The sequence below is a fragment of the Electrona antarctica genome (genome assembly GCF_951216825.1).
Source record: "Electrona antarctica genome assembly, chromosome: 21".
Lineage (NCBI taxonomy): Eukaryota > Metazoa > Chordata > Actinopteri > Myctophiformes > Myctophidae > Electrona > Electrona antarctica.
Window position 1 is genome coordinate 9,031,419 of NC_136802.1, and position 27,025 is coordinate 9,058,443.

At 45.3% G+C, this 27,025-nt stretch overlaps 1 protein-coding gene across 4 annotated transcripts in view; it reads left to right on the forward strand.

Moving 5' to 3' along the window:
• dock11 (dedicator of cytokinesis 11) overlaps positions 1-27,025 on the forward strand; it is a 115,573-nt gene that overhangs the window by 23,838 nt on the left and 64,710 nt on the right. For all 4 annotated transcript variants that reach the window (XM_079491133.1, XM_079491134.1, XM_079491135.1 and 1 more), the window contains exons 8-18: positions 2,855-3,038; positions 7,204-7,283; positions 9,041-9,124; positions 9,358-9,498; positions 13,527-13,841; positions 20,002-20,124; positions 20,735-20,817; positions 21,590-21,712; positions 22,040-22,116; positions 24,362-24,546; positions 24,749-24,814. In XM_079491133.1, coding sequence (XP_079347259.1) covers positions 2,855-3,038; positions 7,204-7,283; positions 9,041-9,124; positions 9,358-9,498; positions 13,527-13,841; positions 20,002-20,124; positions 20,735-20,817; positions 21,590-21,712; positions 22,040-22,116; positions 24,362-24,546; positions 24,749-24,814 — 1,461 coding nt within the window. The remainder of the gene's footprint in view (positions 1-2,854; positions 3,039-7,203; positions 7,284-9,040; positions 9,125-9,357; positions 9,499-13,526; positions 13,842-20,001; positions 20,125-20,734; positions 20,818-21,589; positions 21,713-22,039; positions 22,117-24,361; positions 24,547-24,748; positions 24,815-27,025) is intronic.

Consider the following 27,025-nt stretch of genomic DNA (forward strand, 5'->3'; position numbering starts at 1 on the left):
AGTGAGCGCCATGGTTCATGTATGTTTTTATAAGCATTGTACTCTCCATAGGGGGATTTTAGATCGCCTCATATAAGAACTGTGTTTGAAAAATAAACCGATCACCCGGGCCTTTTCACTCATATGGATATGAAGCATCGACTGAAGGTGGAAATGTACAAATATACCCAAAGAGTAACAAAATAAGCGTTAGAAACGAGCCAAACAACCCAGAGACTACATTTCCGGGTAGGCTGCTTCTGCCCGCAGCCCGTCGCACAACAGAAACTGAACGTTAATTACGTTTATTTTTATTTTTATTTTATTGATATATAATGTATCGTGGTTAGTACGAGTCGAGTCACCACCAGCTGAGCTTACGTCAACGAGGAATCTCAGGAACGCAATATGTTGACAGCTGGGCGTGACGTATATGCTCAGCGACATTGCATTCAGATGTAGTTTCAAGGCTTTTGCGGTCACATTAATTCCATTTTCTCTAGAAACTGGCTGTATCAAATATGAATGGACATCATTAACGACGCACAGCCACTCCCCTGACAGAAACGCCGAGGTGGTCGGTTTATTTTTCAAACACAGTTCTTATATGAAGCGACCTAAAATCCCCGTTTGGGGATCTCAATGCAAAAAACAAATACATGAACCTGGAGATTGACACCCTCTACTGAAAGTGACGTCAGACTTCGGAGCTCTATAGGGCTCCATCTTGCGCCACCCTTATCCCTGAACGTATTTGCCATTTTTTACTATTTTGAAAAACATTTTAAAATAGTTCAACTAGCCGATCTACATCGAGACATTGTGAGCTTGTAGATCGGCTATTTTAACTTTAAAAAAGGTTTTTTAAAAAGGTTTTATAAAATAGTAAAAAATGGCAAATTAGTTTAGGTATAAAGGTTAAGGGGTGGCGCACGATATAGCCCATATGAATATTTTGTTGTCGTTTATTAATTAACAATTCTTCTACATTATCTAATTGTGTAGACTTCTTGCAATGGACCCATGCGGGTCCATTTGGTTTCATTTTACGATCTCTCAAGATCTATAAGCAATGAGCTGTGTTAACGCCGGAACGTAATCAGATCTGTTTTACACAAAGAGGTTACACAGTACAAAGACATGGAATTCACAGGAAGCAGAAACAAAACGCTAAAATTATAAACGGCAAATGTTGCTGCCTCTGAATTGGGCTCATGATAAAAAGGTGTTTACTTGTTTCCATTCCTTGTTAAATGGAAGTCATGTTGGTGCACTTCCTGATCTGCAGCCCACGCCAGCTGGTCAGTTCTTATAGCGTGCCTCATGAAAACCACAATGGGTTCCGTACTGATGCTGAGTCTGCCACGCCCCAGAATTGAAGCTTCTAGGAGGGAGTTGATTGGATCGATTTGTTGCCAGTCAGATTATAGCAGTAATAGTTGTTGGCCTGCTGTAGTTTATACTCTAGTTGGCACTGAGTAGCACTTCGTCTGAGCTGATACTGGCAAGGCTACAAGGAAGCTCTCACAGAAATTAATGCACATGAATTGCCCTGGCAGAATTGAGTCATTTCCCTTTATTAACTTTCGTGTGTGTGTGTGCGTGTGCGTGAGAGATTGCGTGCATGCGTTGCAAAACCAGAGGTTCTACATGTAGCACACTAGCATTGGACCTTTTTCTGTTAAAGGCTGATGTTTGATCTCAAGGAGTCGGAGCATTCTAAGATTGTTTACTAGCAGTTGCTGAATCATGTATTCTCCACTGCACGAGGGGGTTGTTTTCCCAGGGTTGTTGCAGGTTAGCTTAGTTTAATTAAGCAATATTACACGATAGGGTGTGGTTTAACGTGATTATTGCCCCGACAGTGATGCGGTCAGGAACGAGACGTAGTCGAGTTCCGCAAGCATCACTGAAGTGGCAATAATCACGTTAAACCACACCACCGAGTGTAATATTGCAATTATACAACAGTTACCCTTAAAACTAAGAAATCGCTGAAAAAACATATTTTTTTAATGACAGATGTAGTCACTACGACCATGTCCCAAGAAACTAGCTAGCCTAGCCACCGACTTTGCTGCGCTCTGGGAAAACAAAGCAGCTGAATTCTTTGTTTTTATTAGGTGTGGAGTGGTGCTCGTTTGATCCACGGCTAGAAGGCTGTTTCAACCAATCAGATTGCTTCCTCGAAACGACCTGTGGTATAATGTACAGTAACATAACATGTAATGTACTTAAGCCAAAAGTTGGAACTGACCAAGTAGCCTCTTGTTTAGAAGGGAAACTGATCCCTGTTGCCTTAATGCAAGGTGAGGCACTGAGGAAGCATTTATTGTCCATTGGTAATGAATGCTGGTCTGAACGCTCTCTGTGTTTCAGATCAACATTGCTATGCTTTTATCTAAAGCCTGGCTTAATGAGCTCCACTTCATTTGTCCTCTCTGTTGGGCTGGAACATTGTCACATTGACTCTCCCACGGGTGCCTTTTAGTCCATATTTCTTAGATTAACTCTTCCCTTGAATGGGACAGCTCATTGCTTTTATATCACACATGTGGAAGGAATTGTCAAATAATGATAATGAAAAAATGCTAATAATTGACTCCACTTAGGCAATGTCACAATTTGATTTATATCGACTTGATAGTCTGCGATTTTGGATAAGGTACTATTGTGATATGGCATAAGATAAGAGTTCTATACAAATATTAATATCGGTATCGGCAGATTCTCTGATAATCAAATGATCGGAATCGGATCGCGAGCAAAATAACGTGATCGGGACAACCCTAGTCCCTGCCTGCCTGCCAAACGTAAAAACCCCACACCAAACGTATGTCCCTCTCCTCCTCCTCCTCCTCCTCCTCCTCCTCAGTCTCCGAAGATGCGCCGCAACGGCTTTGAGCTGAAGATGCAGGAGCGCTACAGCCACTTCCTGGCAGCAGACAGCGAGGCGGAGATGGAGGAGTGGGTTCTCACCCTGAAACAAGCCCTGCAGAGCAGCTCGGACACCGGCCAGGACAGGAGGAATGGAGTGGACTCACTGGACTGTGTCCTGGGTGAGTTCTCCATGCGTTCTCCACACACGCATACGGTACAGCTTCGCAACGCTCGACACGGCAACTACCGTGGCACAAGTTCAGTAGAGACGGCGTCACTCCGTCATTGTCTACATGGGGAGGATTTCAGTGTCATATGTACGGATTTTGGGGTTTTCTATATGTACGGAATTGCGATTTTCCGTGATATTTCACTGTGTTTGTGTGAGACTGGGTAGGCAGCAGAGACCGCACAATACTTTTCCAGAGGAAACAAAGTTCTTAGGCACGCACGCACGCACACACACACACACACACACACACGCACACACACACACACCATGTAATCATGAAGTGAGGAAGTCTCCCGATGACATGCTTATTTAACAGTTACTATGTGGTCACGGTCCATTTGACCTTTAGGTCATGTGGCATGTTTCTTTCTGCATGACCTTTGAGCTCTTTCACTAACGCCGTCCAGGTTTACAGTGACCGCACTGCCCTCGCCACGGCTGCAGATTCCCTAAGACAATGGTTCTCATACTTCTTCATGGCAAGGACCCCCAAATTGACACTCATTAGCCTGCGGACCCCCATTAGAAAATGATATACGACACCCATAAGAGATGATTGTTGATAGTGATTCTCAACCATTTTCATTTCAAGGACCCCCAGATGTACATGCATTAGTCTACGGACCCCCATTTAATGGCATTTCTATCTCTGGTGCCCCAATTTATATTGTAAAATCAAAGTTTTTTTTTAAAGATATTTTTTTTGCGGCTTACGCCTTTTATAGTTTTTTTTTGAAGGGACAGACAGTAGGCTGACAGGAAACGGGAGAGAGATGGGGGAAGACATGCAGTAAAGGCCGTGTCGGGCTCGGGAGTCGAACCCGCGGCACACTGCGACTGGATTACCAGTCGGGTGCCCAGACGGTTACGCCACCGCCTGGGCCTGTAAAATCAAAGTTAATTCAACTCTGAGAGTGTCCCAATGGGCCGACCCGTAAGGGTCCATTTGGTTCCATTTGTACACTTTCTGAGTTACAGACCCATAAGGGTCCATTTGGTTCCATTTGTACACTCTCTGAGTTACAGACCCATAAGGGTCCATTTGGTTCCATTTGTACACTCTGAGTTACAGACCCATAAGGGTCCATTTGGTTCCATTTGTACACTCTCTGAGTTACAGACCCATAAGGGTCCATTTGGTTCCATTTGTACACTCTGAGTTACAGACCCATAAGGGTCCATTTGGTTCCATTTGTACACTCTCTGAGTTACAGACCCATAAGGGTCCATTTGGTTCCATTTGTACACTCTGAGTTACAGACCCATAAGGGTCCATTTGGTTCCATTTGTACACTCTCTGAGTTACAGACCCATAAGGGTCCATTTGGTTCCATTTGTACACTCTCTGAGTTACAGACCCATAAGGGTCCATTTGGTTCCTATAACTATCATTTTAGCTGGGGACCCCCTGGAACTCCCTCAAGGACCCCTATCGGTCCCCGGACCCCACTTTGGGAACCACTGCCCTAAGATAGCGATATTCAAAGTGGCGTCTGGGGAGAATTCGCTTGACTTGTTTGTGACTAGTCTAACAATAGGTTTCAATGTAACTAACCAACCACTATGAATGTATTGCTTATGTACAATTATGGCATTTAAACTTAATTAAATTCAATTGCTCAAATGAATGCCCAAATTGAGTTCATGAAGTCCATTTAGGGCATTAATGACATCAAGAAGTGAATAAACTCGGTATACTCTTTGCAAGCCCTGTTCTGTGACATCTTATCTATAAATGCACCACGTCTGTGTGTACGTCTGTACATACGCCTTTAATCCACGTAACTCGAGAACCGTTCGCCCCACCGTGCTCGGTGTCGGCACTACACCCCTATATTTCCATATACTGTATGGAGCTGGCCTGTTCTGACATGAAATGAAATTAAATGATTACTATATTTACCCAGGGTATCTGGGCTAAGCTCAAGAACTTGTTTCCAGCCAGGCCCTGCTCATAGAACATTTCATCGTAGTGGTTCAATGCCTTGTTCAAGGGCACTTCAGCGGTGGTAATTTTAACGTGTCGGACCGCTGATTCGAACTGGCGACCTTCCGGTATCAAGACCGCTCCGCAATCCGTTCGGCCACCGCTGCCACAATGCTTGTTCTGACAGAACTCCATATATGGGCATAGACATAATAACTGGGTGGGGCATCCATTTCCAACTTGCATCGTTCCAAGTAGGCCAGTGCCCAACGGGCACCGCTCTAGTATAGCTAACTATAAATAGAGCAATGTCCTGTCGTCATTATTAGAGCAACAAACACTTCCACGGTATCTGGTAGACAATAAAAAACAGAATGTATGTGATGTTTGTCTAGTCAAGTTTATATACAGACAGAGCCCTTAATCACAGCTACAGTTTTGAAGGGCTTTTATAGGCCCACTTTAGTGAAGGAATTCAAAACAACCTCCCCCGTCCTAGTGGTGCCAGTTGTGGGAAGAATGCAAATGATATTGAGGCCGTTTGTATGTGCTTTAGCCCAGTGGTTCTCAAAGTGGCTTCCGGGGACCCCCAGGGGTCCTTGAGGGGTCCCCAGCTAAATGATGGTTAGGAACCAAATGGACTTTTGTGGGTCTAACTCTGAGAGTGTACAAATTTGCACACTCTCAGAGTTAGATTAACGTTGATTTCACATTTTTAATTGGGGTCGCAGAGATATAAAAGTCATTAAATGGGGGTCTGTGGCCTCACTAGCCTAGCCTAATGCATGTCAAACTGGGGCTAAATCAATGCTAGAGTCGTCAAAATATTTCTTTATGCGGTCCTTGGCATATATGTTCAAATGGGGGGTCCGCAGGCTAATAAAATGTGGCTTTGGGTAAAGTTTGAGAACCACTGCTTTAGCCGGGCATGTAGAAGGTCTGTAATAACAGGCCTTCCGCAGAATAATTCCACTGAAACCCAAGGAGCCTCTTCTTGCTCATGCACTCCAAGGAACTGGAACCGTGCAGCTGATGATGGGAGCATGGAAGGTCTTCCTTCCAGACAGAAACAGACAGGAGTGAACTTGGCCAGACCTCCGTTCCTCCATGCAGCACAATGCCAAAGGGAGTCAGCAGAACATGCAAAAATGTTGTGATTTGGCCAAATATAGGAAGGGAAATGCCTTCCATTGCTGTATAAGATATCACCCTGCAGGCAGCCTGTGCCAACCTGGCTGGGAGACACGTACAATTTTTGTTTTTCTGCTGACGGCAGAAAACAGTCCTTGAAGGAAATGGTTGCCACAGCCTTTCTAATTGAACCTTATACTCGGAGCAGTTCCTTCATTAGGGCTGAGCTTGCAGAAGCTTCGCTGTTGTATTTTTTCCTCTCAGAGGGATATTTAATGTCATGTACCAGTTGGTTATTAGTTACGGAGATATTTCATGTCATGTTGTACCAGTTAAGAGTTGTTCTGATACCCATACTGGTATCGGTTACTCGGGCCGATACCAAACCTCAAGTACTCGTACTCGGAACCGGCCCACAGACTTTGACCGCCCCGGGTACCAAAACATCCAATTGACACTAGGCTGAACGAATGCAACGGGAGCAAGTCTGACCCAACACTGCAGCTGTGGCGACTGTGGCTCAAGAGGTAGAGCAGGTCGTCCAATGATCCATGGGTCGGCGGTTCGAATCCCGGCTCCTCCTGGCTACATGTCGAAGTGTCCTTGGGCAAGACACTGAACCCCAAATTGCTCCCGATGTGCTGGTTGGTGCCTTGCATGGATTCCGACGCAATCGGTGTATGAATGTGTGTGTGAATGGGTGAATGTAATGCACAATCTATGTAAAGCGCCTTGGATAAAGGTGCTATATAAATGCACCATTTACCATTTACCAAATCGCCAAAAACAGCTGATCTACATGTACAAGCATAAATGACAACTGACAAGTGTAGATCGGAGATCCATTTACTATCTATGAGAAAAAGGGGGTAATATAAGTGGTTACTCAACAAAAACTCCTATCGGTACTCGGCATCGGTGAGTACTAAAAATTAAGTACTTGTACTCGGTCTGAAAAAAATGGTATAGTACCAGTGGTTATTATTACAGTATGCACCCGGTTTTGTTGTGTTATAGTGCCACTGTGTGACTGACACCTCTCTTGTCCAATCAGATGAGGACACTGTCAGCCAGGGAAAAGGGGAGAGCCTGTTGGAGAGTTTGGGGAGAGGCCTGCATCCTGAACTCACCAAGGTGAGTGAATTCTTCTTCTTTTTTTTCCAGTCATTTTTGGATTGTTCTGTAGCAACGGGTCACATCTCTTGAGTGTCATTAACCCATTTAGGCCTGGCTGACGTCGAAATTTAAAACAATGTCTTCTAAATCCTGACAGTTTTCTGAAATACCTATGTTTCTATCAATGGTGCTCAATATTTCAAAAATGATGTGTATGCAATGTAATATGCCTCCGACCCCCATCTGAAAATATGTTGGACCACCCCAGAAGCAAAGATTTGGGTTAAAATGTTCACTCTGTAATAATATATATACTGTATTCAAAGATTTGAGGCACATTTTCAAGTTTTTTCAAGAAATAGCAGACCTACAAGCTTGTAGATCTGCTATTTTTCAATAGCTAAAGTATAACATAATGCTTTAAAACACCAAAAGGGGTTCCCGCCCCAAAATGGGTTAATGAAGCACCAACATAACCACTTCAGGAACCCTAGCGCCCCTATTCTGGGAATGTCAAAATAAGCAAACATTCATCGAAAATAGCCAGTTTACAAACACGTCACGTTGTGATGATTTGTGAGCTTGTACAACTGCACCAAGAGACTTTGTGTAGAGGGGAAAAGTAGCTTTTAAGTGGTTAAACTATTGCTAGTATCCTATAGTATTATTGTCTACTGTCTTTTTTTTCTGTAAGAAAAACGACGATCAGTGCAGGAAAATGGGATATTAAAAAAAAATGGAAAAAAATAATAATGAAATGCTTGCACACTGCAGGGCTCCGATGATAAAGATCTTTATTTGCACCCAAAGAAAAATCATTTTGAGGTACACGCTGTTCACCAGACACACGTTTCTCAGTAATGCACAGACTGACTTATGGTACTTTTGTGCATGGGGGTGGTGCATAGGTTTCTTATAGCATAGTTGCTCATGGCACATCCCATTTCAAAGATCTGCCTCTCCAGTACAGTACGTGATTTATGTAGGCAATAATAAGGCATGAGGAATTTCATTCATTCGCTCAAAAGCGGTAAAAACAGTCGACCTTTATTGAACCTGGCATCGATAATTTTACAAGGCTGAATGAGCTTTCATGCTGTGCAGAGATTTGTACCATCTGTTATGTTCTGAACGTGCGCTTGAATTATGAACATTTCATGCACTAAACCGCATGTCATGATCCTTGCATCTACTACGTTTTCTTTTTTCTTTTTCTTTTTTATTTTACTGTGGATTCTGTGCTGCAGAGCTATGGAAAAAGAGCAGGTCTGTTTGTCTGTGTTACAGACGGTTCTCAAAGCTTGAGAGAGCGCTCGTGTTTCAGCCCAGACACTCCTAACATGTTCTCTGAGGCTCTAGTCTACAGCCTCACACACGCACGCACGGGCGCACGCACATATGCACGCACGCACATATGCACGCACGCACATATGCACGCAGCCACGCACGCACGCGCACGCAACAAGCAACAACAAAGACCTCTGTGCTTTGGTGCTGCCTCCGTGTGTTTGCTCTGGGCCAGTCCTGCGCACAATTATAATTCTCTTTGACCAAACAGCCAGGTTTACAGCGCCTTTGTCCTCAGAATGGGGTGCTGTAGGGGTTCAGACTGTGGGTATCTTTTCATTGATCTCTCTCTCCCATTCTCGTTCTTCCTCTTTCTCCATCGCTCCCTGTCTGTCTGTCTCCCTGTCTCCCTGCCTGTCTGTCTGTCTCCCTGCCTGTCTTGTCTCTCTTCCTCTGTCCGTTTCTTGTCTTCATCTCTCCCCCTGCAGTACGCCAGGGAGACAGACCAGCTCAATAAGATCAACAGGAACGAAGGCAGACAAAAGCTTTTCTCCCTGGATCCTGACACACAGGTATAGAAGCCCTCTCCACCGGCCAATCTTTGATTTATTTCAAGTATTGACTTCAAATATTTGAGCCCCCCCCCCCCCCCCCCTAGTACCGTCTTCCCTCCCTCCCCTCTGGGCTGTTCAGTCTCTCCTCTCATCTCCAATCACCACTTCCCCTGCATTGATTTCTCTCTCTTTGTCTTTGTTCTGTCTCATGTATTCCCACCTCCCCTCCCCTCCCCTCCCCCTCCACCCAGAGGCTGGACTTCTCGGGCATCGAGCCGGACGTGAAGCCGTTCGAGGAGCGCTTCGGGCGTCGCATCGTGGTCAGCTGTCACGACCTGACGTTCAGCCTGCAGGGCTGCGTCAGCGAGAAGGGAGACGGCGTGCTCACCAACGTACGTCAACCTCACCTCATTTCCTTCTATTAAAACACTTACACTGCCCAGAACGGAGATCTCCGTCTCTTGAAGCCTATTACGTTCTCTGAGTGCCCAGGACGGAGATTGGCCCAAAGACGGAGATGTAATTGTTTGACATCAGCGAGCAATAGTCTAGGAGTGTCTGTTGTGCAACTTTCAAAGCCACTTCCGGTTGGTGCGTCATCAAAAGTCTGCCCCCTCCATTATTATAGTGGACGGGAGGAAAACTCTTCTAACGTTAATTAATATCTCTGAATCTAAATCACTGATTTCGATTCGATCAAAATCCCCCATTTTCAGGTTGCATTTTAAGGTTGCCGCGCAACACTTTTCAGGTTGCGACACAAAATGTGTGAGCTATTAACCAGTGATGACTAGGAATGGAGCTCGATAACCGATACCCGAATAAATCCGATAACAGGCTTATTGAGTACCCGTTAAGCTTTGGGCTTATCAAGCCTGTTATCGAGCATAGCGGCCCATGACATCATGTTTAAACAATCAAGACAAGAGGTGATCAAGAAATATTAATAAATGTAATCACCCACGCTGACACAAAAACGTCCAGAATGTATTGTCTCCCGTCTTTTAACAAAATAATAGAAAATGCTCGCTAGTGGGCTCGATAAGAACCAGGCTCGATAAGCCTGATCGATAAGGTAAACGTTATCAATAAAAATCAACAAGCTCCATCCCTAGTGATGACATCGCACAAAATAAAAAAGGTCCCACCGGGATTCGGTCCCATGAAGGCAAAGAATGGGTGTGATTGATTCGACAGGCAGCACACCGTCAGTCTCCCTTATTTACCTCACATGACATCCCCCTCAACCCCCCCCCCCCCCCTCCTTACAGCGCTGGCCCAGATAATGTGACTTCATAATTCATGTGGGTCTGTCTAGCAGCTCCAGCTCCAGTGCCATGGTGGTTATAACCAAACAAATGAATGAAGAACCCTGGTCGGTCTGCCCCAGGCCCACACACCGAGCTGAGGTCCTGGTGCCACAGACCGTGTTTCTGTGCATCTGTGTCTTTCTTTATGTTATGCTCTGATAGAAAAGACACAAATCTTAAGTATAATAGTATCCTGAACTCCCCATTCCCATAATAACACAGTGGTTTTCAACCCTTTTCGTATCAAGGCCCATTATTTATTTTGGCATTTGAGCCCACGGACCACCATTTGATGAGATTTAGCCTCTCAGACCCAAAACTTTGAATATTTTGTTGTTGTTGGATAATATTTTCCATGTTGTATAGAGCGTCGCAGTCCCGCCCCCTACCATGGACCAGGAAATGATTCTCCGTTCATTTTCCTCATAGACATTTCAGAAAGTATTTATTTAAAGACGTTTACGCCGCGGACAAAGCCAACTCGAGTCGTGACAAATCATGACAACAAACACAATTTTTTGGGCCGAACAAATAATTAGAAAGAAGAAAAAAACGGCAGGTTACAACACTTTTTGTGTTTTTCTTCTTTGTAATTATTTGTTTGGTCCAAAATATTGTTTGTGTTGTCATGAGTTGTCACGACTCGAGTTGGCTTTGTCCGCGGCGTAACCGTCTTTAAATAAATACTTGTTGAAATGTCTATGGGAAAAATGCATTGGGATTCATTTCCTGGTCCATGGTAGGGGGCGGGACTGCAACGCTCTATTGATGTGGTGGTACCATAGGAGAGATGACAGGCAAACGTTGATCAAAATAACAATTCTTCTACATTCTCTAATTGTGTAGACTTATTGTACAGTAATTTGAGTAATGCAGATGTTTATTGTAACTCTTGAGACGGGTCCATTTGGTTTCATTTTACGCTCTCAAGCGTTAAAGATCTGTAAGGGTCCATTTGGTTACCAATTCTCCATCATTAGCTGGGGACCACCTGGAACCTCCACCACTGTTTGAAAACCACTGCCACAACAGTACAGGTTTTCTTCCATGATTGCCCTTTACTTGTTTTTCGCTCGGCAACCGAGCCAGAGTGGGACAACACTGTTAAATGTAGTTCCGTTTGGCTTCAATCATTAGAATCACTAGGAATTGCATCAGTGGGATATAATTTGGCCTTTGATTGATCTTGATTTTGCTTCCTACGTTTCATAAACACTACCGGCCAGTGATAAACATCATCATACAACACATGAACACACACTCATACGCACGCACGCACGCACGCACGCACGCACGCACGCACGCACGCACGCACGCACGCACGCACGCACACACACACACACACGCATGCATAAAACACTCCTTTCTGGTAGCTTGGATGGAAACAATCAGGTCCCAAACTCCTCGCATAAACAAGGACTTAAACTTACGCAGATGGAGGCTCTGATGGATGGAGTAGAAGCCTGGAGTACTGAGTGTGTGAGATGAGGTTAGCGGTTTCTGAGCAGGGCGGTTCTGAGTGCTTCCTCCGTCACCATGAATTACAGTAGAGATTGTAAATGGTAAATGGACTGCATTTGTATAGCGCTTTTTCTAGTCTTTCCAAACCCCTCAAATGTGCTTTATGCAAATGCAATGATCACACTCAGCTATTCACCCACCCACGCCGCAACGGTGGAACATGATTACGCGTTACGTGTTTACACGTGGTGGTACACATTCACACACCAATGGAGGAGGCAACCATGCAAGGCACACACCTGCTGCTCATCAGGACCCAGCAAGACAAATTATGTACGTCCAGGACGTTCAGGACTAGGCCAGATCACAGCCCATACGGGGATGATCTTTACGTCATTTCCCGGACGTCCTTCACCAGTTGAAATAATATAGATTATTCTGGGCCAAATCTGACTAGTTAATTATTATGAGATGACTTAAGTTGATCTGGCCTCTTTGATCGGACTCTCTGATTCATGCAGGGACATAATCAGGTGATATTCTGGGATAGATCTGACTAGTCTTGGTTTGACGTGATCTGGCCCCAATAGAGACGTCACTAAATCGTCCAGGTCCTGACCGTTGCTTGCTGGGGAGCATTTCGGGTCTCGGTGTCTTGCTCAAGGACACCTCCCCTGAGCCACTGCCTGCCTGAGCTATAAACCACCACTCGGGCTAAATCTCACGCTTCCCGGAGCGAGAGCGAGCGGCACAGGAGGGAGAGGAAGACCTGCTGACATGTGACGTGATGATGTCCGTCTCTAGAGATCTCTCCTCCCTCCTCCCTTCCTTAATGTTTCCTGGAAGGCGCCGAGGTGATGCTCATACATACATCAGTCAAGCAGCGAAACACTTACAGTAGCCATGAGTGCAGAGAGACGCATGTACTCGGCATGCAAAATGCACACGTCTGCCAACACACACACAAACGCACGCACGTGCGCGCGCGCACACACACACACACACACACACACACACACACACACACACACACACACACACACACACACACACACACTGGCTTACAGCTCTTCAGCTGTAAGCCACCAGCTGATTTGGTGAACCGGATCAATCATTTCCGGGGCAGCCGGGAGATTTTCATTTCATTTCCTTTCAACCTTTATTTAGTTCTCGGAGAACACACTGAGGGCTGAGACCCTCTTTTTCAGTGGTGCCGAGATTACAACACATCAACAATGTACAATGGGGGGGGGCAAAGAAAACAAAACATAAATGAATAAAGTAAATTACTGGTAATAATAAAGGAACATTTCATAGTGATCAACTCAATTAAAACAGGTACAGTTGATACTTTCGCTTTCGTCAGAAGCGCTAATAAATATAGTACCGCGAGGTCGCAGGGAGTTTTTATTGAGCTCCTAAAACACAGATGTTCTGTATGTTCACCTCAATCTGAGCTTCAATTCAGAGAAAAACTACGCTCGTCGCATTATAACACTAATGACTCATTCAATGTCGTCCTATAGGCGATCTGGGACTTTTAATAATGTACTTTTAGGCATAAAATGAGTTAGACGCCTCAAGACATAAACACTTGATCCAGCGTCATCCGGCCCTCTCACATGACGCGTCTCTCTCTCTCTCCGCAGGTGGAGCCGTTCTTCATCAGCCTGGCGCTGTTCGACGTCTCCAAGAGCTGCAAGATCTCCGCCGACTTCCACGTGGACCTCAACCCGCCGTGCGTCAGGGAGATGATGCTGAGTGGGGACGCCTCGTCGGGACGCATCTCCCCCTCCTCGGAGTCTGAGGGAGGAGGGGGAGGCGAGGAGGGGGGAGGAGGAGGAGGAGGAGGAGGCGGGGGAGCTGTGATGGTGAACGGAGACGGAGGGAGAGGAGGAGGAGGGCTGGACGGCCTGCCGCTGCTGCAGCGCGTGTCGGAGTCTCTGCTGCGTTTCCCCACACAGGTAAGGCAACGTTTAGTTCAGTCGGTGGTTCTCAAACCTTTTCATGTCAACTGTTGACTCAAACCGATCTCACAGAAATACGTAAATATGTACGGAATTGCAATTTCCGTACATAGTCGTGTGACTAGAAAAAAACAAAAATCTATACATATGACACTGAAATCCTCCCCATAGGTGTCTCTACCGAACCTGAGCCACATGAGACACCACCGAGCCACATGAGACACCACCGAGCGGCCCCAAAGGGTCAAAGTGTCGAGCGTTGCAAAGTTTGGGAACACATATTCTAGATCAGCTATTTTTTCTACTTTTGCATGATACCGTTAAAGGAGCATTCAGTGATTTGGGTGATTTGGAAAACCACCCAGTCCGCCCCGGTAACAAAATGTGCACATGCACGCTCTACAGTGGGGGGAAGTGCAACAGGCCAACAGCATGTGCACCAAGGCTCGATCATGATTGGAGGAAGGCCCCTCTCATCCTGATTGGATGAAGGCTTTGCCACCCGCCACCATAACTGAAACTAGGGTTTTTTGACCCCAGGGGCTCATTGGGGACAGGGAGGAACTCCTTATATGGTCAGCACACTCTATAGTAGGGAGGATTATCCCAAAAAAAATAAAAAATAAGTGGTATTTGAATGAAGTGAAATCACTGAATATACCTTTAAAAGTGTAAAATAGGATATTAAAAACGTAAAAAAATGAAAAATGGAGATACAAGGTTTATGCCTGACATAACCCAACGATATTCATAATGATGGCCATTTTGCTCTCATGTCATACTGGGGAGGGGTTGATGTGGTCCTTTTGTGAGGCATTTGTCAGTAGTGTCTCTGAGATGTTAAGCCGGCATCTGGTCAGCTCTTCATCAGTCATCATCAGGGAGGGAGACATTTATTTCTAGGCGGGCGCTAGAATGCTACCCTGCAATTACCCCACGCAGCTGCATCATCAACGGCGGGCGGTTGTTGTCCTGTCAGTGCTGCCGTGGCTTCGGTGCCGTCCGCTCACCGCCCACCGGTCGATGAGGTGTCACAGAGTTCTGCACCGTCGTGCACTTATTTCCCCATCAAAGCACATGCAGCGCTACCTACTGTACGCACAGGTCCTGGGCCTGGTGAGAGCGGGAGTGGACCTGGTGAGAGGTAGGAGGGGCCCGGAACAGGAGTCAACCCACAGAGCCTAGTCCTTCCATGCGCCAGAAGCGTACCTCCCAGCCCTGGCAGAGTAGTTCTGGAGTAGTTCCAACGGATTGTGTGGTTTTGCCCTAGTGGGACTGATTGAGGGTAGCTACTGGGACGTAAGTCGGGACTTGATCACCCCGGCTGTGTCGCCTGAGTGAGGGGTATGATGTTGGTAGACCCAAAACCCTGTTGACCTCAGGATACATCACTGAGGATACGTCCCAGGTGCATCCATGCGATGTAGTGGTACATGTAAACGGGATGTTCAGGGATGTCTGGAGCAGCTGACCGATTGTTTTCTGATTTTCCTCGACTTTCCGCTGAGGTTTGGAGGATTCAGCTGACGGTGCAGTAATTGATCACGAGAGGCCCCCCTCATGTGAACTGAGGATACAAGTGTTTTTTCAAATAGATGTTTCCCTTGTTAATCAAAGTGTTGCGAATCAATTTTCATGCCGCCGTAGCGTTTCCAGATGTGCGGCTGACTCTGTTTGTCTGCCTGCAGGTTTTTCTCCCTCTGACTATTGGACTCGGACCGATAAACCTTTTGTGTTTGGAAGTCTGACAGTGTTTGAAACAAACAGTGTTGATTTCGTCAACTAATACAATGACAAAGAAATGTTCGTCGACTACCTTTTTTCACTGCCGAAAACTAAATGGAAACTAAATTAAAACTAAGCTATGATCACTAAAATTAAGACTAAAATTAAATATATTGACATTTTCGTCAACATATAAAAAGTTAAAAACTAGACTAAAATGTTTGGAAGGGACTAGTGGACAAGAGATCCAGTATAAGTCATTTTACACTTGGTTGCACCGCCAAAATTTGCTGTCAAAATCAACACTTCCAGATGGCGGCTGACTCTGTCTGTCTGCAGGTTTTCCTACCTCTGACTATTGGTCTCGGACCGATAAACCTTTTGTGTTTGGAAGTGTGACAGTGTTTGAAAAGGACCCGTCCGTCCTTTGCGTCACCAGCAGCAGAGCCCGGTTTATTACCTTAGCGTTTTTTGTGATCTATTTCAGAACTGCATCTTTGCCAGGTTTGTGATGTCATTCCAGGCAACTCTGGTGGTGATGTAAGCGTTGCCTGCTGCAATATTTCAGACCTGTTTTATTTGGGGAAAGAATAATGTGTGTGAGTGCTATTCTCTCGACTCAGTGTGTGCACTCCTGCACATGTTATGAGAGACTCGCTCACATAGAAATGCATTCACGTACAGCGGTGGTTTCCAGGGGTCTTGGGGGTGGGGGGAAATGTGTTAATACAGCATCACAATCATTTTAACCACTTCACCCTTTATGTGTAGCAGATCTACAAGCTTGTACATCTGCTATTTTTGAACAAATTCGAGAAAAACATTAAGAAAATAACCTAGAAAAAGCTTTAGAGCAGGTGCCTAGGCAAACAAGTGCAGATTCGGGCCAGCCCGCGGCCAAATACAAATCAATTTTGGAGATCCTCGACTTGAAAAAGAGTATCATTTGCAGTACAGTACAGTACAGTACAGTACAGTACAGTACAGTACAGTACAGTACAGTACAGTACAGTACAGTACAGTACAGTACAGTACAGTACATGCTTACTTAGTGCTATGATTATGCCAGCCAGCAGGAGTGGTGCCCTGCAGTAAATCAAGGTTTTGTCTGGTCGCTTTGCACACACAGATAATGTGTACACAGTACACACACGCACACACACACGCACACACACACACACACGCTTCCCGTTCCGCGAGACATAACACGGCTATGATATGATTAGATGAGCAGACCATGATGAACACATGGAAATCGATCATCAAATCTCCAGCCTCTAATCCATACGGGAGGTAATTTAGTAAGCCTCCTGTATGGATTCCACGCTGGAGGAGGAGGGACAAACCAAGGTTGCAAGACTATACCCAGACTTTTTACAGAAACAACACAGCTCGGTTTTTAGCCTAAAAGCCCCCGGGACAGGTACTGCAGTACAGTGGTTCAAGGACCCCCAAAATGACCCTCATTAGCCCCGCGGACCCCCATTTGAAAATACATACTTGGGACCTGCATCGCATGAGAGAAGATGTTTACGGCTCTAGCAGTGATTCTCATCCATTTTCATTTCAAGGACCCCCAGTTTGACCTGCATTAGGCTACGGTGAGGTCCCCCATTTAATGGCATTTCTATCTCTGAGACCCCAATTTATATTGTAAAATCAATGTTAATTTAACTCTGAGAGTAAACACTCTCAGAGTTACAGCCACATAAGGGTCTATTTTAGGGATGTCCCGATCAAATTAGAGTGTACAAATGGAACCAAATGGACCTTGGAACCAAATTGTCTCTCAGAGTTACAGACCCATAAGGGTCCATTTGGTTCCTAACTATCATTTGACTGGGGACCCCCTGGGACTCCCTCAAGGTCCCCCTGGGGGTCCCCGGACCCCACCTTGGGAACAACCACTGCTGTAGTGGACATAATCCATGCAGCATTGGACTGTTTGAAAGCTTACAATACAGACGCTAAATAAAACAAAGCCTCCATAGCTCATGCCTAAAGGTCTAAATTATGGACCCAGTGATGTGCTGTAGGGCTGTAGACCAGCATCTGTGTTTGTTCTTTAAATGAGCAGAACTCACGCAGTCGCACGCACGTGCACACACACACACACACACGCACACACACACACACACACACACACACACACAAATACATACAGTACACATGCGCACGCACACGCACGTATATACAAACAGCAGGCTCTACCTCTGTTATTAGTGTGCTATTATAGCCTGACAGACCACAGTTTAATTTAGGTGCAGTTGGGTGTGGTCCAAGGACAGAGCATTTAGCTCTCTCTCTGTCTCTCTCTCTGTCTCTCTCTCTGTCTCTCTCTCTCTACTCTGTCTCTCTCTCTCTCTGCCTCTCTCTCTCTCTCTGTCTCTCTCTCACTCTCTGTCTCTCTCTCTCTGCCTCTCTCTCTTTCTCTCTCTCTCTCTCTCTCTCTCTCTGTCTCTCTCTCTGTCCCTCTCTCTGTCTCTCTCTCTCTCTCTCTCTCTCTGTCTCTCTCTGTCTCACTCTCTCTCTCTCTGTCCCTCTCTCTGTCCCTCTCTCTGTCTCACTCTCTCTCTCTATCTCTCTCTCTCTCTCTCTCTCTGTCTCTCTCTCTCTCTTTCTCTCTCGTCTCAGGAACAGCACTCAGGATGTAATGGGCTCTCCGCCGTTCTGAATGCATCTCTCTCATAATGATACGCTGGTGTCTACAGGTCCAGGATAGGATCGGTTGGGTATACTAACTATACTACAGGATAGGCATTGAGGAAAGACCTAGACAATATGTCCGCCTTTCCCTGAAACCAGTTGTTTTCCAATTAAGAACGGTTTAAAAAAAACTCTCAACAATGTGTCACCGTCACGTGTCGGTGGTGGAACAAAGTCAACTCTGGCGGTGGACATTGTGCACAGTTTGTCCCAGTCCTGCTTTAAGTAGAATGTCATGTGAGGAATAGACAGACTGCGTAACAGACAACACAACAGAGTGTGTATATGTGTGTGTGTCTGTCTGTCTGTTTGGCACACTGTGTTCCACTGTGGTCATCTGACTCGCTGCACTTACTTTGTATTATTAATAGAGTTAGGGATGTCCCGATCACGTTTTTTTCGCTCCCACTCCGCTCATTTCATTCTGAGTATCTGCCAATACCGATTTGTCCCGATCCGATATTTATATTTTTTATATAGAACACTTATGCCATACAGTATCACAATAGTACAATATAAAAAATCACAGACGATATCCAGTCTAATATCATCATGATATGGATATTGATACTAGTGATGTCCCGATCACGTTTTTTTCCGCTCCCGATCCCATTCCAAAAATGAATCGATCGCCCCCGATTTCCGATCACGTGATCGTATCGGGACAACCCGAAATAGAGTCATGCACATACATTTTGAAAGCCTCTATGTCGATGCAACACAATATATTACTGTATATAAAATCAATTCATATACCTTTTTCTGCTACTGGTGCAGCATTTATGTTTTCCAAAGCAATTTTATCGTCTCTGGAATGTTTTGAAACCCTTCAGAATCAGAAGTGAATCTTTTCCTCCCAAGCACCTTTGCATGCATGGCATGCACATACATTAAGGATTAGGCCATACATACAGACAGTATAAATGTTCTCCCTGAGCGAGCGCTCATATTGCATACAGCACTGTGACACATGAGAACCGAGCTGCTGCAGCATCTCACAGAACCCCAGAAATAGCTGTTATAATAGCCTCATGTTGGTTTTCCTGTATGACTCGTGATACTGACGGCAACCCCTTCTGCTGCCTGCTGTATAGGCCTCGTTCCTAGTGGAGTCTACAGGAGGAGTTTATACTATTAACGCATTCAGGACGGGAACCTATTGAAGCTATTGAAAAATAGCAGATCTACAAGCTCATAGCGCGGCACCGAGTGCCGCGCTACGAGCTTGTAGATCTGCTATTTTTGAGAAATATTTTGAGACAATATGGCGCAAATCTTTGAATGTATATTCTTTCAGAGCGAACGTTTTTAACTCAAATCTTTGCTTCTGGGGTCGGTCCATGGAACAACATATTTTCAGATGGGGGTCTGCGGCCAATTATAGATAATTCTGGGGGTCCTTTGACATGAAAAAGGTTGAGCACCACTGACATAGAAACATGATTTAGAAGAATCTGTTCTCAGGCCTAAATGTGGGTTAATGGCTTTGAATTCATTGATTTTTTTTGTTCTTGAGTGCCTTGCCAATATGATGAATGATTTCCCCTAGCCGTAACTAATGTGTCCATCAGGCGAACATCAGGCCTTTGGCCCGTCTTCCCAATTGAAAAATCCTAATGAAAAGCGTTCTAGACAGATTAATGTATACTCCCCAGCCTGTCAATATGAGCCGCATCGTCAAGTCCCTTCACTCCTCCACCCCCTTCCTTCCTCTCTCCTCCTCCAGGGCATCTTCTCGGTGACCAACCCCCACGCAGACATCTTCCTGGTGGCCCGGGTGGAGAAGGTCCTCCAGAACGGCATCACCCACTGCGCCGAGCCCTACGTCAAGACCTCCGACATCACAAAAGTATGTTCACTCAGTCCATCGCCCTGCCTCGCTTTCTCACCTCACTGAAGCGCTTACACTTAACAAAAAACACCTCACAAAAAACATGCAGTTATCCTGGTCTCTAAAAGTGCTTACAAAAATTGTGGGATAGAATAAATTACTCTTCATGTGACCACTGCGCTCTGACTTTATCCTGCGTTATCCGTTCAAAACATATCAAATAAATAACAGTAGTGGGTCGAACTTCAATTCAAAATGCAATACATTTTTAAACTGCAGTCTTGGTGTGTGCGACCCACTACCGGGATAGAATAAATAAAATAATAAAACTCTGCTAAAAGAAGGTTCACTGGAAAAGTGAGCAAAAAAGGTGACGGTTCGTGAAGCCCCGTCGCGTGCACTGTACTACATCCGACACCACAGGCGTAAATATTGACGGTACAGTGCAATGCACGGAGGCCCAGGGGGATGCGAAACAAAATGTTTGCACCGGGGCCTATACTATCACCAGGTTGGTACGCCTGTGTCCGACGACAACGCTACTAGTCTTTGTTGTAATCTGTCTGTAACTTCCCACCTCCTTCTTGCACCTTGTGTCTTATGGTTTCCATTCACATGTCTTTTCCAGACGGCCCAGAAGGTGCTGAAAGCCGCCAAGCAGACCTGCCAGCGTCTGGGCCAGTACAGGATGCCTTTTGCCTGGGCCGCCAAGTAAGATAGCCCGTAACCCAATAGCTCAGGAGTCTGAGCCATAAATCTGTTAGGATTCACAGCATGGGAACAGCAGAACATTAGTTACCCTGAGGCTCTGGCTTAGATGTGTTCAGAAAGCATCATCTGCCCCAATATTGATGTAGTAGAACATCTTCTTGCTTCAGGGGTCAAGTCTAATCTTATTCATGTGGTGTGAAGGTGATATTGATGTAGTAGAACATCTTCTTGCTTCAGGGGTCAAGTCTAATCTTAGTCATGTGGTGTGAAGGTGATATTGATGTAGTAGAACATCTTCTTGCTTCAGGGGTCAAGTCTAATCCTAGTCATGTGGTGTGAAGGTGATATTCATAGTGTACTGTTCCATACTAGAGGATGTGTGCACCCCCGACTCCTAGCATGCAGACATGGGATCGTGACCACAACTACAGATCACATGGCTTGTAGATAAAAATGTTTATAAACAGCTTAAATTTGGGGAAAGTAACGCAGCTGCTTTGTCAGTCCCTCCGCATATGCATGTGTGCAATTTCAGACTAGCTAACCTATGTTTGGGCCACGGACCATGTTTTATGGGTCACAACTCACAAGTAAATATCCCCCTTTATTTTTTTCGTTTCCTACATAAAACATATACCGTATATATATTTATATATTATATATAATTTCAAAAGTCCTTGGCACGAAGAAGAAGGCATTTTTTAGAAGGCATGTGTAGATTCGGTCTCTTTCCACCACTGGGGTATTAACCCGACTGCCTGTGTGTTCCCAGGCAGGTGTTTAAGGACGCCCAGGGCAGTCTGGACATGGACGGGAAGTTCTCCCCGCTGTACCGACAGGACAGCAGCAAGGTCTCCACCGACGACGTCATCAGGCTGCTGGCGGACATCAGGAAGTGAGTCAGCCCACTTCTTCTTAGTTTCTGTTCTGATGCGTTTTTTCCTCTCCTTTTACGAGTCTGCGCCTGTAGGTTTGACAGTCAGTCGGCAACGGTAAACTGGAGGTGGTTTGAAAAGAGAAAGGTTGAGATTCACTGTGTTAAGGCCTATTCATACTCAAGGTTTAGGTGATGAGGTGACCACCTTTTTAAACCTCCTCCTCCCCTCCACCCCTCCTCCTTCTCCTCCTTCACCCCCCCCCTTCCCCCCCCCCCCCTTCCCCCCCCCTCCTCCACCTCTCCCCTCCTCGTCCTCCTCTTCTTCCTCCTCATCCTCCTCTACAGGCCTGAGAAGAGCAAGCTCCAGACCATCCCTGGACAGCTGAACGTCATCATCGAGTGTGTTCCACCAGACATCTCCAGTATGTAGTCCTTCATTTTTCTTTATTAAGATATATTTTGGGTCTTTTTCTGCCTTTATTAATTGGATAATGTACAGTATGGTGACACGCGGCAAAGGTCGTCAGGATCGGGAGTCGAACCCGTGACACACCGGCTTAGCAGCCTAGGTGCCCGGACCGCTACACTAGCTGCCCGGGCCAAGTAGTCCTTCATTATCCTATAACTAAAATCTTTCACTGACGAATAAAAAATTAAATAAAAACTAAGCTAGAACTATGACTAAAATATATTGTCAATTTCGTGAGCGAATAAAAACTATATCAAAATGTTAGGGATGGACAATTGGAGAAGAGATCAGTAGAACCTAAGACCAAGTCATTTTGCGCTTGGCTGTGCACGGGAGTCAAGCTCCTAAAACAGACGATCTACAAGTAAACTATATAAGATCTACTAACTAGTATAAATGAGGCATTGCGATGCCATCAAGGTCTGCCAACATGACTAAAATATGACAAACTAAATCAAAATTAGCTGTAAAAATGAACACCGCCTATACCATGTATAGCCCCTGGAACATTGTTTACATTGTAAAGTAGAACGTCCAATTTGTAAGATGATCATGACCCAATAACATTAAGCCTGTACAAATAGACGTGCTCCACCAGATGTTTAAACTCTGCAGGGCTCATTTGACCATGTTTACTCTTCTCTAGAGTTTGAACAAAGTGGCCCGTCTCTCGTGATTCGATTAAGAGCACTTCGACACTAACCATTCTAACTAGCAGAGTTATCCAATCATGTCAGGATCTCAGGAGCCACATGGGAACACTATGGCTCCAGTGTGGATGTTGGACCAGGCTGTTACAGTCCTCTTATGACAGGGGTTCCCAAACCGGCCCCCGCGCCCCGCGCCAAAATAATCACCCTGACAAGCACTTGGAATTGTAGGCGTTATACATTTAGTTTGACTCGGTTCCACAGATAATTATTGTGAAAATAGCCAAACTACAAGTTCACAACGCCTCCCACACTGTGAGGCGTTGTGAGCTTGTAGATCGGCTATCTTCACAATGTTTGCCTCTATCTTACGTAATATTTGATAATTTGGCCAATTTGGTATTGTACGGATATAACTAAACTTTGCTGTTTCATAGCTTTGCTTAATTACTGAATCAACCCTCCGCAAGGGAGTTATAACAAACAGGTCTGGTAATTGTGATTTAACACACACCAATTGTAACATTTATATTACTCAAACACTCATAGCCTCGACGTTGCAATAATGCTCGCAAACAATCACTTGATTTTGGCCATTTTATTACTATTATCTCATAACACACTCATACACGTACAAACATACTTCTACTAAACTTGTGTACAGTATAAAGCCATATTTGCCTTGTCTGGCCCGTGTTTAGATCTAGTTCAATAGCATTGATTGTCCTTAAATCTGATCATTAGCACAAAGTTATCAGAGACTGTGGCGCTTAGGTAATAACTGAAAACACAAAAGAAACACAAAACACATACTATTAATTCACAGATATAGCGACTGCATAAACGCATCATTATGACTGTATTTAGAGCATTAACGAACATATAACACATTACAAGGACTTACTTAAACGCGTCATCCTATCTGTTACATTTTACTGAATGGAAGGAAAGAACACATTCTACACATCATGCTCTGTGCTACGCCCGCCTCTTTCTCTGTCATCTGACACTTCCTGCCTCTTTGTCTCCTACACCATGTCCTAGTACGACCTTTGCATTCCCCATATAGTATAACACATTTTACCCCCCAATTAACTGTATTAATATCTACATCCCTGAGACATACTGTAATTGGTTGATAAGAGGATTTCTGTTCTTATATAACACAGAGTATTTACTGTATAGGCAGTGAACTGCACCAACATCTATACATAAACGACACAAACATGAAGTTACAAATATAAGCTGGGTCGGCACTTAATATCATAATGAGCCCACTCACGGAATAAACTCGACAGGTATGAAAAAGCTCATACATTATAACTTTTGAATCGTGCAGACTGCAGATACCCCGTGTATACACATCTACTGTACTGTATGTTGGTTTGTTTACTGTCATAATATCTCACCGCTCCTCCTGACAACCACAAACCTCCTCTCCTCCACCACGTACCCACCCCACCCCCACATACCCACCCACCACAGATGTACTGTAATTCTGCGAACTGTTAATAAATATTTCAATCAATCAAACCCCACCCCCCGCAGACACGGTGACCTCCTCCTACATTCCCGTCAAGCCCTTCGAGGAGGGCTGTGAGAGGGTGTCCGTGGAGATGGAGGAATTCCTCCCCGAAGAGGCCAAGTACAACTACCCCTTCACCAACTACAAGAACCACCTGTACGTCTACCCCCTGCAGCTGAAGTACGACAACCAGAAGGCCTTCGCCAAGGTACCGTCCACACTGCTCATTTAACCCATTCTGGCCGGGAACCCCTTTTGGGGTTCTGTAAAGTATGTACAGTATTCAAAAAAATCATTTTTTTGATGCTGCTATATAAATAGTTGAAGTTTTTCCAGAAAACTTGGGTCAGGATTTAGAAAGAGAATCGGCCTCAGTCCAAAATTATCGCCCTCTCTCTCTCTCCCTACAGGCGAGAAACATAGCTGTCTGCATCCAGTTCCGAGACTCAGATGAGGAAGGCGCCTCTCCCCTGAAGGTGAGTTTGACATGATACAGTACGTGTAGAAGTGATCAGACGAGTTGGCTGTGACATCATTTCATCGTACCTTTCCGAGGTAAAGGGACAGCAGAGCCAGAATCTTCGTTCCTACTCTTACCTATGGTCATGAAGTGTGGGTCATGACCGAAAGAATAAGGTTGCGAATACAAGTGCCCAAAGTGAGTTTTCTCAGACGGGTGGCTGGCATCTCCCTTAGCGATAGGGTGACAAGTTCAGTCACATGAGAGAGACTCGGAGTAGAGCCGCTGCTTCTTCGTCTGGAAAGGAGCCAGCTTAGGTGGTTCGGGGCATCTTGTTAGGATGCCTCTCGAGCGTCTCCCTATGGAGGTCCTCGATGCACGTCCCACTGGGAGGAGACCCCGGGGCAGACCAAAGCGCAGTTGGAGGGATCACATCAACTCACTGGCTTTGGAACGCCTCGGGATCCCCCAGGAGGAAGTTACTAATTCTGGAAGTCTGGAGCTCTCTGGGGGAGCTGTTGCCCCCGCGTCCCGACTACGGATAAGCGGTTGAAGATGGATGGATGGAGGGACAGTTTCAATATGTTGAGGTGAATTGTTTATTGGCAACACCCAGCCACTAACCCAGGTCTCCGGCGCGAGGGTCACATTTGTACTACTTAATTAAGGATGATTCCAATCTGATCATATCCACACAAGTACAGTAGTCTATTAACATCGACTGACTGGCTACATGTACAGTAATTGAATGCGCATTGGACTGGTGGTTAGTTGGTTTTCAGTTGTTATTCGGTCAAAGTTCTGCGGCACCGTACTACTTGTCACTTAGACCAGGGGTTCTCAACCCGTGGGCCGCGACCCCTCGGGGGGTCGCCAAATTATTTTAGGGGGTCCCCAAATAATTTTCAAAAAAAAAAAAAAGATTTATTTTTTATTTATTTTTTCACGATTTTTCAAAAATAGCAGACCTACAAGCTCGTAGCGCGCCACTCGGTGGCGCGCTATGAGCTTGTAGATCTGCTATTTTTAAATAGCTAAATTATAACAATGGGGGGGTCCCGAGACGTTGCCAAAGCATTTCCGGGGGTCCCCGGCCAAAAACGTTGAGAACCCCTGACTTAGACAAACTGCGAAACAAACAGAGCTTCTTAATACGGCACAGTTAAGAAGCAGGAGTTAAACTATTAATCTGTGTCCGTGAACTCAGATGTAGAGTTGCTGGCCGGCTCCATATATGCAGCTCCAAAAATTGTTATCTAAGGGTTTGATGAGGTCAGATCAGCATATGGAATGAATTCTGTACCAGCCATATATGGAGCGTGTCTTGAGTGTACAGGGTTTGATGAGGTCACATCAGCATATGGAACGAATTCTGAATTGGCCATATTATATGGAGCGTGTCACGAGGCGAGATGCAGGTTTTCATAGTGACACAATTAATGTCACGATTAATCATGTCATGTAAGAAGAAAGAGCAGGGACATAAAAAACGTTTAAGGGGACACTCCCAAAAAGTGAGAGGACCCAAAGTAGCAGTCAGTCAGTCTGCTGCTGCTGCTGCTGCTGCTGCTGCTGCTGCTGCTGCAGGAGGAGGAGGAGGAGAAAGGAAACGCTTACAGAAGCTGGTTATTACTGCTGGCAAGGGCAGATAACAAATGCTCTCTCTCTCTCTTTCTCTCTCTCTCTCTCGCGCTCTCTCTCTCTCTCTCTCGCGCTCTCTCTCTCTGTGTGTGTGTGTGTGTGTGTGTGTGTGTGTGTGTGTGTGTGTGTGTGTGTGTGTGTGTGTGTGTGTGTGTGTGTGTGTGTGTGTGTGTGTGTGTGTGTGTGTGTGTGTGTGTGTGTGTGTGTGTGTGTGTGTGTCTCTTTCAAAGAGAGAGAGAGAGGGCCCTCTCTCCTTTCTCTTTTTTTTACAGCACATGTCAAATATTTGTGGGTGGAAACAGTCATCAAACGACTGCAGACTTTTTTCCAGTGGAGGATAGATATTTTCATTTTTTTTCTTTTTTGAAGTTAGACTTGACATACCATAGAATTTGCACTCCGTGTGTGTGTGTGTGTGTGTGTGTGTGTGTGTGTGTGTGTGTGTGTGTGTGCGTGCGCGTGCGCGTGTGTCTCTTAACAATGCTGCAGGCTTGCCCCTGGCAGATTAAGTTGTTTACAAAACAACATGGAAGCTCACCTCTCTCTCACAAGATCAAATCAGTGGCACAGGAGGTTCCTGGACCTT